This window comes from Urocampus carinirostris, chromosome 17 (assembly GCF_059441175.1).
Source record: "Urocampus carinirostris isolate Australia breed hairy pipefish chromosome 17, RoL_Ucar_1.0, whole genome shotgun sequence".
In the NCBI taxonomy this organism is placed as follows: Eukaryota; Metazoa; Chordata; class Actinopteri; order Syngnathiformes; family Syngnathidae; genus Urocampus; species Urocampus carinirostris.
In genome coordinates, this window is record NC_142365.1 from 11,900,911 (window position 1) to 11,913,121 (window position 12,211).

Here is a 12,211-nt window from a genome sequence, read left to right on the forward strand (position 1 = left end):
GAACTGGGATCCCTTGATCCCAAGATGAGCGCTCTACCTCCTGAGCTACTGCCGCCCCAAAGTAAAGCTTGCTTTGTCCTTTAGAAAATGTCTGGGTTTTCTTATTCAGATATCTTCCATTTTTATTTCCAGTGCTTCCTTCTCTAGTCTCTCTTGTTGCAAGTTATGGTTTGACGCTATCCACTATTGTTATGGTTAGCTGTGATGTGTAAATAAGGCATAGTTAGTCCTTCAGAACGTTTCTGAGTTTCGTGATTCTGGCACCTTTCACTTTTTCCACTGTTTCTTTCTCTAGTCACGCTTGTTGCCACCTTGCTGCAGAGTACAGCTCACCACTAGCTGCTATTGTAATTATTCGCTGCTTTATGTAAATAAAGCTTGTTTCATTCGTGAGAACATAGTTTAGTTCCATGATTCAAGCATCTTCGACTTTTTTCCCACTATTTCCTTCTCTAGCCACCCACGTTAGCCACTTGGCTTCAGGGTAGGGTATGGCTCGGCACCTGCCTCTTTTGCTTTCGTTATAGCTGCTTCCTGCAAATAAACCTTCATCCTTAAGAATGTTGCTGATTTATGTGATTAAGATATCTTCATTGTTTTGGAATTCAACTGTTTTCCTCCCTAGCCACTCATGTCAGCCACTTAACTCCCAAGTTGTGGATCGCCACCATCCACTACTATTATTGTTAGCTGCTCCCTGGGAATAAAACTTTCTTCTTTCTTCCGAGGTTACTGAGTTTCGTTATTCTACCATCTTTGACTTTTTTTTCCCTAACCCTTCTCTAGCCACCCCTGTTAGCCACTTGGGTCCATTCGTAAAAGCTTAGCATCTAGATCAATAGACAGAGATGGACTTGTTTCTCAATGTTTTCTTCTCTTGTCACTCATGTTAGCCACTTGGACGTAGCCTTTGGCTCGCTGCTATTGTTAGCTTCTCCGTGTTAGTAAGTTTGAGTGGAAAAATGTAGTTTATAACTGTTTCAGTATTCTAATATTTTTTCTGCATCGCCTCAGGACTGAAAGTGGTATCCGTCTTTTGTATCGGTCTCTTACTTTGTGGCTTTGTGTTCCCCGACGCGCAGCAATAACGTGATCCTCGAGGCTGGCGATAAGTACAGTCTGAATGAAGACGGCTCGGAGCTGGTGATAAAAGACGTAGTCAAGGTGGATGAAGGAGATTATACCTGCATTGCCAGGAACAAGGCGGGAGAGACCAGCCAGGAAGTTAGTCTCAATGTTTTCGGTAAGAAAAAGGAAAAGACATTTTCTATCCAAATTGTAAAGAGCATTTTTCCGTCTCTGATTTGTCGAACTTAAGTTTTTACAGATGTTTTGATGAATTCATGTTAACTACTGTGTCTTTTTTTAACAAAATGTACTGTTTTTTTCTGGTTATACTTCGAAAAAAATTATATGTATGTTTTCAATATTTCAAATATACTTATACAGGGAGTGCAGAATTATTAGGCAAGTTGTATTTTTGAGGATTCATTTTATTATTGAACAACAACCATGTTCTTAATGAACCCAAAAGTCTCATTAATATCAAAGCTGAATATTTTGGAAGTTGGAGTGGGGCTTTTTTAGTTTTAGTTATTTTAGGAGGATATCTGTGTGTGCAGGTGACTATTACTGTGCATAATTATTAGGCAACTTAACAAAAAACAAATGTATACCCATTTCAATTATTTATTTTCATCAGGGAAACCAATATAACAGCTCAACATTCACAAATATACATTTCTGACATTCAAAAACAAAACAAAAACAAATCAGTGACCAATATAGCCACCTTTCTTTGCAAGGACACTCAAAAGCCTGCCATCCATGGATTCTCTCAGTGCTTTGATCCGTTCACGATCAACATTGCGTGCAGCAGCAACCACAGCCTCCCAGACACTGTTCAGAGAGGTGTACTGTTTTCCCTCCTTGTAAATCTCACATTTGATGAGGGACCACAGGTTCTCTATGGGGTTCAGATCAGGTGAACAAGGAGGCCATGTCATTAGTTTTTCTTCTTTTAGACCCTTTCTTGCCAGCCACGCTGTGGAGTACTTGGATGCGTGTGATGGAGCGTTGTCCTGCATGAAAATCATGTTTTTCTTGAAGGATGCAGACTTCTTCCTGTACCACTGCTTGAAGAAGGTGTCTTCCAGAAACTGGCAGTAGGACTGGGAGTTGAGCTTGAGTCCATCCTCAACCCGAAAAGGCCCCACAAGCTCATCTTTGATGATACCAGCCCATACCAGTACCCCACCTCCACCTTGCTGGCGTCTGAGGCGGACTGGATCTCTCTGCCCTTTACCGATCCAGCCACGGGCCCATCCATCTGGCCCATCAAGACTCACTCTCATTTCATCAGTCCATAAAACCTTAGAAAAATCCGTCTTGAGATTTTTCTTGGCCCAGTCTTGACGTTTCAGCTTGTGTGTCTTGTTCAGTGGTGGTCGTTTTTCAGCCTTTCTTACCTTGGCCATGTCTCTGAATATTGCACACCTTGTGCTTTTGGGCACTCCAGTGATGTTGCAGCTCGGAAATATGGCAAAACTGGTGGCAAGTGGCATCTTGGCAGTTGTACGCTTGACTTTTCTCAGTTCACGGGCAGTTATTTTGCGCCTTGGTTTTTCTACACGCTTCTTGCGACCCTGTTGACTATTTTGAATGTAACGCTTGATTGTTCGATGATCACGCTTCAGAAGCTTGGCAATTTTAAGAGTGCTGCATCCCTCTGCAAGATATCTCAATATTTTTGACTTTTCAGAGCCTGTCAAGTCCCTCTTCTGACCCATTTTGCCAAAGGAAAGGAAGTTGCCTAATAATTATGCACACCTGATATAGGGTGTTGATGTCATTAGACCACACCCCTTCTCATTACAGAGATGCACATCACCTGATATGCTTAATTGGTAGTAGGCTTTCGAGCCTATACAGCTTGGAGTAAGACAACATGCATAAAGAGGATGATGTGGTCAAAATACTCATTTGCCTAATAATTCTGCACTCCCTGTAGATTTAAATTATGGGTCCCCCTAGGGTTAATTCACTTTCACCAACTGTTCAAGGGGGAAAGAACAGGCATTACATTACATTACATTACATTACATTATGAGAAAAAATAATAATCCTAAACATAAAAACATGGCAGTGGGGACAACCATGGCAGACTGATTGGTTAGGCCACCGGGGCCTATTGTTTAGAAGGAAGATGGAGGAGGGGATCAGGCTTTTCCTGAGGTGGGCCCCCCTACATCTTATTGTCGCCTCTGTACCCTGACGGTAGCAGGATAAAGTATTAGTTTAGTAATATATGAGTAGTATTACTATGTGTACCTTGTTTTTTTCATCTGTTTTCCTTTTTTTTTTTCATAATATAACAAAAATACATTAAAATAGATTTAAATTTTTTTTTTAGTATTTCGTTTCGTATTTGTGTTTTGTGTATTTTACTTTGCATAAAGATTACTATAAATAGTAATAATACTATTATTATTTTAATATTTTTCCAACATTTTTTGTCCATTTTTATGTTTAAAGAATAAGATCTATGATTATAATGCTATAATTCTGAACTTATTTTTACTACTTATTTTTCCATATTTGCGTTTTTTTTCTTCATTTTATTTTCCCTATAATTTATTTTTTCATTAGTAGTAATATAGTATTTTTGTATTTCCCCAACTTAATTTTTCTCTCTATTTGTTTTTTTTTCATATTTTTGGTTTTTCTTGAAATGATAATGAGAATTATTAGCAGTAGTACTGTACTTTTTTAAAATTATAGTTCAATTCTTATTTTTACATGTTTTTTTCCACAAAGATTATTTTTATTATTATTATTATTATTATTATTATTATTAGTGATAGTAGTAGTAGTAGTGATATTTTCTATGTTCACTTTTTATTTTTTTCTCTGCATTTGTGATTTTTACATTTTTATTTTCTTTAATTATTTTACAAGTATTAGTAGTAGAACTATAGTCTTTTTTAAAATATATTTAATTCCTATTGTTCTATATTTCTATTTTATGTGTTTAGTGTTCCATAAAGATCATATATATTATTATTACATTGGTAGTACTGTAGTTGATCTTATGTTTCCTCTTATTTTTCTCTGTATTTGTGTTTTTCATATTTTAGTTTCCATAATTATTATTAATTATAATTATTAGGAGTAGAACTAAACTCTGTTAAAATTGTTTCTCATCTACTGTATGTTGTAAGTTTTTGGTATGACTCGGCCGAGGTGCGAAACAGCGACCTCCCAGTTTAGGGCGGATTCTCTACTCCACAACCACGGACCTGGTCCAAATCCTAGTCCCACTGATCCAATATTAATTTTTGCAGTGTATTTTGTACACTGGAGCTAAAAATTAGAGACCAATTCACAAACAATTAAACAATTCTGAAAAACTGCCGTCTCTACTGCTCAACAGTTTGAGGACATGTTGTTCTGTCTATACCATGCTACTACAAAACTTTTTCACAAAATGGATAAGGCATTTCAACCAAAAACTTGCATTTTGCCAAAAATGCGCTGATCAAAAAAAGAGAACACTTAATAATGCTAAGCTAGCACATGGTGCTAATTTTCTTGATTATCCGTCAACCCCTATTTAGATGGCTTTCTAACTGCCTGTTTTGCTGACTTTGCAAGATGGTGGGCCATTCTAAAGTGACTGAAAGCCTCCGGTAGCATGTTGTCCGGATTAAAACGAAAGGGATGAACTTATCAGCCTGGAATTGTTATCTAGCGTTGATCTCCAGTGTATATAATTTATCATTGAATTATTAAGTATGTATGAATTACTATTAACACTCTATCGTCCCAAACATGCCATTTTAATAATTAAACATATTTAAGATAGAGTTTTTACTTGTTTCATTATTTTATTGAACCATGTTTGTACTTTTTTTATACAGCTTGGATGAAGACGTAAATAATCTTTTGTACAGTTGGGACCTTCAAAATTAGAGTTACATTTAAAACAAGTTTGGCAGAATATAATTTAGGGGATTTTTTGTTTCTTTTGGTACACGATGGTTCAGTTATTTTTTTGAATTCGTAATCTGTAGCTTGTTTATTTTTCTAATGTGATCAACATGGTCACCAGACCCGAATAAACGATGACAGAAAATATTTATTCCTGGATTTTGTTTTCTCCCTAGTACAAGCAAAAATCACGTACCTGAACAACCAGACGGCGACCGAGTTCGACGAGGAAGTCACTTTGACTTGCGAAGCTTCGGGCGATCCGACACCTTCCATCTCCTGGAGCTTCCAAAACAGAATGTTCTCCGACGGAGAACAGGTGAGATGGATTACGAATGAAAAATCCAAAGTGACAATGCTAAATACAAAGGTAAACGACTGGTCAATCTGATACATGGCGAGCTTGGACAGAAAATTTGAGTTAGCGCCTTAGGTGAGAAGTTAGCCAGACAAATTGCTAACATCACCTGTGCCGAAAAAACTAATAACCAGCCCAGTTAGCTAAGATCACGATACTTTAGTAACGGTAAGATTTGAATGAAAATGGGGTTAAGGTTAGCCAAAGCTTGATAAAGTGCTATCACCAACTCTAATGAGAAAAATGCTCTGTCAGCGGCCAGATCAAAATCATCGAATCACAGTTGGATCATAATATTTTACGACAGAAGCTAGAAAAAGCTAGCCAAAGTGCTAGCATCAACAATGACGAAAACAATGGTAATTTTGATCAGACATTTGTCAGATCACGATTATTAAGTAACAGTAAGATAGTAAAATTTGGTGACAGAAGATAACTAGCCAAGGTGCTAGCGTTAACAGTGATTAAAAAAAATTGAATTGTTCCTGTTAGCTTGTAGGTCATGATATTTTAGTATTAGTAAGATTTTATTGAAACTAGCTTAATAGGTTTAGATCAGGGGATGATGTATTAATAGTCTGTGGTTTGCAATAATCTGTGGACTGTGGAGCCCTTTGAGACTCATTGTGATTAAGGGTGTCACAAATAAACATGACTTGACTTGACAATAGCCAAAGCTTCCTAAAGTGCTAGCGTCATCGCTGATGGAGACCATTATAATTGTTGCTTAGTTAGCAGGCAGGTCACGATCATCAAGTAAAAGGTAAATGGTAAATAGTCTGCATTTACATAGCGCTTTCAAGTCACAGTTTGAGCGCAAGATTTTTTTGAAAGAAGCTAACTAGCAACAGCTAGCTTAAGTGCTAGCATCAACAATTATGAAAGCAATGATAACTTTGATCAGAGACGTGTCAGATCACAATTATTAAGTAACCGTAAGATATTAAGAATTAGTTGATAGAAGTTAACTAGCCAAGGTGTTAGTGCTAACAGTGACAGAAACATTTAGAATTATTGCTCAGTTAGCTTGTAGGTCAGGATCATCAATTAACAGTTAAAGCACATTTTTTGAAAGACGCTAACTAGCTAAAGTGCTATGTCAACGGTGATGAAAAATGATGAATGTAATTTTTGCTCAGTTATAGCTGGCAGGTCGTTATCATCAACAGGAAGAATTTGTGAAACAAGCTAACTAGTTAGCCGAATTATTAGCGTAAACTGTAACAGAAGGAGATAATTATTGAGATAATTATATATTGTTATTGCTCAAGGTTAGCCAAAACTACCAGCGTCAACAGGGACAAAATTCAAATGTTTTTATGAACATTTGTGTGTGAGTTTTTAAAATACAAAATAATTGATTTCAGAATATTTGAAAAACGTTATATAAAAAAGAGGAATAACGGAATATGATGGTTGCTCATCTAAAAAGCTAAAAGTATACAGAAGTTGGCTAGTAGGTTAACAAAAGTGTTCATAAACTGATAAAAAACTGAAACAACACTACTAAAATGTTACAGAATTTTTTGTTCTTATAAATACTTAAAGTACATAAAAACATCTTTTGGATGTTGAATTTTGGTCCAAATCTAATCTGGTCCGTGTTTGACATGGTTCAAACCAAAAAATAGATGTCTGAAATAGCGTTTGTGTTTTGCCCATCCACCTGGAAAACAGTTTGTCCAAAAATAAGCATTATTGGACCAGCTTTAGTCCCAAAAAAGTCGTTTTGGAATAAAACTTTTGGTCTTTTCACAGTTCTTATTTCCCATTATAAACAATTTACGTCTGGGGAGAAAAATCCAAATAATCGAAATGACAGAACGTCCCAGAAAGCTGTTTTTGTGTGTCTGTCCTTTCCAGGCTTCGTGGACTCGGCCCGACCAATACGAGGTATGGCGACATTTTGGGTAGTTGCGCGGACCCTCCCCCCACAGATTTAACACACTAGAGCACCAACCCCGCCCCCTAGCATTTTGACTCTGCCCACTCCAAGCGTGCCACTAACCGTGTTCACGTCACTTGCGATAAACATCATCTGTTCACTTTCATCGTGAATGGCGATTTACTTTATTGTTTTTGTTTTTCGATGTATATGTATATATTATGATTCCTTGCTCTCAGGATTTCTCCATAATTGAGTATGCACTAAGCATTGAGAAATTCCTTGTTTGTTTGTTTCACGCAACAACAAAAATTCTTATCCCATCGGCAGGAAATTTGATCATTTTCAGTACCGGTATATAGATTAGTTTTATTTATTTTTGTGTATTCTATCACCTTTTCACCCTATTTTTCTTTTGATTTTCATTTTTTCTGCTATTTTTTTAACTTGTTATCATTTTATTCCCTCAGTAAATTTTATAGCATAGTATATGATATGTTTTTTTATTTTAAAATGTATTTTACTTTCTCTAAAATAAAACAAGAAACATCATCTTTAAAGTAAACCAATGTATTTTATCTACCCCATTTTTTGCACATTTTAAGAAATAAATTCTATAAGATTTTATTTAAATAAATAAATTCTTGGAAAAATAACGATACATTTTTCCCCTTAATATATTATGGTATCATTTTTACTTATTTTAAGATATTTCAACTCTCTCGAGTAAGAAAACACAAGTTAAGAATAAGCCAATGTACATTAATTATCATTTTGCTAATTTTAAGAAAAAAAACTCTTAGATTAGAAAACAAAAATTCAAATTCAGCAAAAAACTTTCTATAAGCAGTCTTGCTTATTTTAAGTATACATTTTCCGAATTTGCCATAAGAAAAATAAGAGAAAATATGCTTAACAACTATATTGATATTTTTAATTACAATTAATTGTGTTTTCTTTATAAAAAAAAAACGATCGCTCATTTTTAAGATATAATCTTTGATTTATTTAATATATATACTTAAAGTGTAATCCTTTTAGCTCTTTAAACATCTGAGCCAGTAAAAACTGGTGATTTCAATATTTACGGCCGCTATGTAAAACAAGGGAAATAAATCATGGTAATTTAAATGCTAACTTTCCATGAATGTTTTTTTTTTAATTATGATTTAAAAAATATATTATTTCCCCCAGAGTTTCTGTCGCATCGTCATTAATTCCTGACAGATGATAAATAATAGGAATGCACGATGATTATCGTGCCGATGCTACGCTATAATATTCATTTAGCTGACACAATGTTTTTAGATACATTTAGGATTTCTTCCTCATTAGAATAGGTTTTAATGTTCTATAGAAGTAGTAGCACAACTTGGTTTTGTCACCTCTCTACCTCTTCATGATGTAGTTTCCCAATCTATGTATCGGTATTTGTGCATATTTTCACTCATTTAATCAACTTATGTGCTAACGAAGGTAATGCCACTTAAGTGGTATACTCCATATAAAAGAATGGAAAATTAATCATGAATGCCCAATATACACCACAAAAAATAATTCTTATTTATTTTAAGTTGTGAGCAGATATTTGACTTTAGCGGTTAGCTGATAGCTTTAGTTATCGCATTGTACAGCATTGCTAGTATCTCACTAGCTTTAGGGGTCGTTAGTTTTGACTAGTAATATATTAGCAACTAGCATTAGCAGCTTCTTTTATATAATGTTCCGGTTATGGAGAAATTTGTCTTTTTGTGATTGTTTAAAATCCAAGAATACTGACAGAGGCATTGGAAAACATTTTTTGTTTTGTTTTCTGATCACATAGCAGTTAGATTTGTAGTTGCTTCAGTTAGCTTTTTATCTTTTAATATTCATAATATTCTTTTATGTATACGTATATATGAGTTCTTAGTTTCTATTTATACGTTGGCAACTGTGTGGACAGCAAAGTAAGAATTTAATTTTGCATTGAAACGTGATTCTTTACTGTGCATATGATAATAAACACTTTGAATCTTGAAACTCTTCGCCAGAGATTAGCTAATAGCTTTAGTAATTGTATAGTATAACATTACTTTTGTTGTCCGCTAGCACACCATTAGCGACTAAATGGTAAATGGTAAATGGTCTGCATTTATATAGCGCTTTTCAAGTCAATGAAGACATCCCAAAGCGCTTGACAATGTGCTTCACACTTACCCATTCACACCCACACTCACACACCAAAAGGGAGTCAGCCATGCAAGGCGCCTACCTGGCCCGAAAGCTTTCACTGGTTTGCCCCTGCCGTATCATGCAGGTGCCCTGCCCTTCCCTTAGAACAGGTCCAAACATCCCACTAGCGTTGCTTTTCCTAGATGACATCTCAGATGCTTTAACTAGCTTTAGGGGTCGTTAGCTGTGACTGGCCCAACATTAGCAACTAGCATTAGCAGCTTCCATTATTGAGTGATCATGTTATGGTGATTTTAATATATAGGACTTTTTTCTTTTTGTGCTTGTTGAAAGTTCAAGACAGAGCCATAAGAAAACATTGCTTTATTTGTATGATCGTTTTGCAATATATTTAGTATATTTTCTGTAACTTCAGTTCACTTCACTAGTCTATATGCGGGATTTGAACATTGGTAACATTCCATCAATCCGTTTTTCGGCTTGTAGTCAAAAAACAAGAATAAAACAATCTGGATTCAGGCTTGAACATCTACTTATTCATTTCTAACGTCAAAATCATAAGAAACCCACTAATGTTTTCACAATACACAAAACTAAGTGTGCAGTGCTATTCTTTCTAACAGACTCCCATGAATCAGTTCGATTTTCCCAGGGATTGACGCAACCGATCACATCGGTTTCCATTTATCTCCTGCAGAGCCACGACCGAAACATTGTCGTCCGAAGCCACGCCCGGGTCTCCTCCCTCCTTTTGAAAAACGTGGACTTCACCTACGCCGGACGCTATCTATGCACCGCTAGCAACTCTATCGGTCAGGACAACCAACCCGTGTACCTGGAGGTCCGATGTAAGTCATCTGAAACGCAAACACTCGCTTCCTATATGATGGGAGTTCATAGCTTCTGGGGTTATGAGTCTACAACTGAAGATTAGGACTCTGTAGAACCTAAAATTGGGAGACTACATTTGAAGATTGTGAGTCTATGTTGCATGGGAAAAAAGATCAGTCTATAGAACTGAAGATCGGGAGTCTATTGAACCGAATATTTGGAGTCTATAGGACTAAAGATTGGGAGCTCATAGCTTCTTGGCGTTATGAGTTCACAACTGATTATTAGGGCTCTGTAGAACTAAAAATTAGGAGTCTACATTTGAAGATTAAAAGTCTATTTTTTATTGAAAAAAGCTCAATACATAGAACTGAACATTGGGAGTCTATAGGATTAAAAAATGGGAGTTCTTCTTCTAGGGTAATGACAACCAACCCGTGAACCTGGAGGTCCGAACTGAAGATCGGTCTATTGAACTGAACATTTGGAGTCTGTATTACTAAGGATTAGGAGTTCATGGCTTCTGTAGTTATGAGTCTTCAACTGAAGATTAGTGCTCTGTAGATCTAAAAATTAGGAGACTACATTTAAAGAGTGGAAGTCTATTTTTCATTGAAAAGGTGCTTTTATCTATAGAACTGAAGATTTGGAGTCCATGGAACTGAACATTGGAACTGAATCTGATTAAAGATTGGGAGTGCTTAGTTTCTGGGGTTATGGGTCTACAACTGAAGATTAGGACTCTGTAGAACTAAAAAAAAAATCAGGTTGTCTTAGCAATGTATGAGGCAATATTTTAGCACGCAAAACAAATTGCTGTTGATGACGTGTGGTGGGGAAAAAGCCGTAAAGAGGGGTCCGAAAATACATCAGTAAAGTGAAAATATTGTAAGGTGAGGACGCCGTATCCCGGAGGTCTACATTGGTCCAGTTTGATTTCATGTATCCCTATTGAGTCTCTAAGAAAAAACCATATGTGAAAGTATCTAAAGCATTGCTGTGCATCAAAGCAAAAACAAAAAAGGACTCATCAACAGAAGCCTGTCAGAATTGCTCTTTGATCCACGTCAACGAGAAGCCCTCAAAGATATTAACTAGAGTCAGAGGTCGAAGACCTCAAATATCACGGCGGACTGCATTCCTTTATTCTTTTCAACCTCGATACCTCATCGGTGGCCAAATCCTCCAGGATGAGCTAGCGAGAAATCGAGTTTGACGGCATCCAGCCGTTTATTGTTATTTTCGGCACTTTGTCAGATGCATCAATAACCTGAAGAAAGACAGGGAGAGAGAGCGAGAAAAAGCAAAAGAAAGAGAGAGATAGAGAAACTGAGAGAGATAGAAAGGAAGGAAGGAAACTAGAAAGGAAGGAAGGAAACTAGAAAGGAAGGAAGGAAAAAAGAAAGGGAGGATGGAAGGAAAGAAGGAGACTAGACAGGAAGGAAGGAAACAAGGAGGAAAGAAACGAAAGAAAGAAGGAAGGAGACTAGGAAGAAAGGAAGGAAAAAGAGAAGGAAGGAAGGAAAAAGAGAAGGAAGGAAGGAAAAGAGAAGGAAGGAAAAAAGGAAGAAAGGAAGGAAAAAGAGAAGGAAGTAAGGAAGGAAAAAGAGAAGGAAGGAAGGAGGGAACGAATAAGAGTAAAAGAGAAAGAAATGTACATGAAGAGAAAGTTTAAGTGAAAGAAATAAAAAGAAAGAGTGAATGAATCAATGAACGAAGGATCCAACAAGGGTTTAAACGAATAAAAAAAGAAAGAGTTTAAGTGAAAGAAAGAAAGGTAGTTTAGGTTAATGAAGTAAAGAAAGAGCATTCAAGTGAAAGAAGGAAAAAAAGAAAGATAGTTTAAGTTAAAAGAAAGAAAGAAAGAAAGTAAAGGAAAAAACAGAAAGAAAAAAGTGAATAATAGAAAGAATGGGTAAGAGAGGGAAAGAGAGAAAGACAGAGGGGAGAGAAAGAGAGAAAGAAAAGGAAAA

The 12,211-nt window shown here is 36.1% G+C and overlaps 1 protein-coding gene across 4 annotated transcripts in view; it reads left to right on the top strand.

Annotated features, from left to right (window-relative positions):
• Positions 1–12,211, top strand: part of ncam1a (neural cell adhesion molecule 1a) — a 285,897-nt gene that overhangs the window by 216,919 nt on the left and 56,767 nt on the right. For 2 of the 4 annotated variants that reach the window (XM_088320617.1, XM_088320619.1), the window contains exons 7-10: positions 1,083–1,243; positions 5,166–5,308; positions 7,211–7,240; positions 10,105–10,255. In XM_088320617.1, the coding sequence (XP_088176743.1) occupies positions 1,083–1,243; positions 5,166–5,308; positions 7,211–7,240; positions 10,105–10,255 (485 nt within the window). The remainder of the gene's footprint in view (positions 1–1,082; positions 1,244–5,165; positions 5,309–7,210; positions 7,241–10,104; positions 10,256–12,211) is intronic. The other 2 variants (XM_088320618.1, XM_088320620.1) reach the window with 1 other exon arrangement.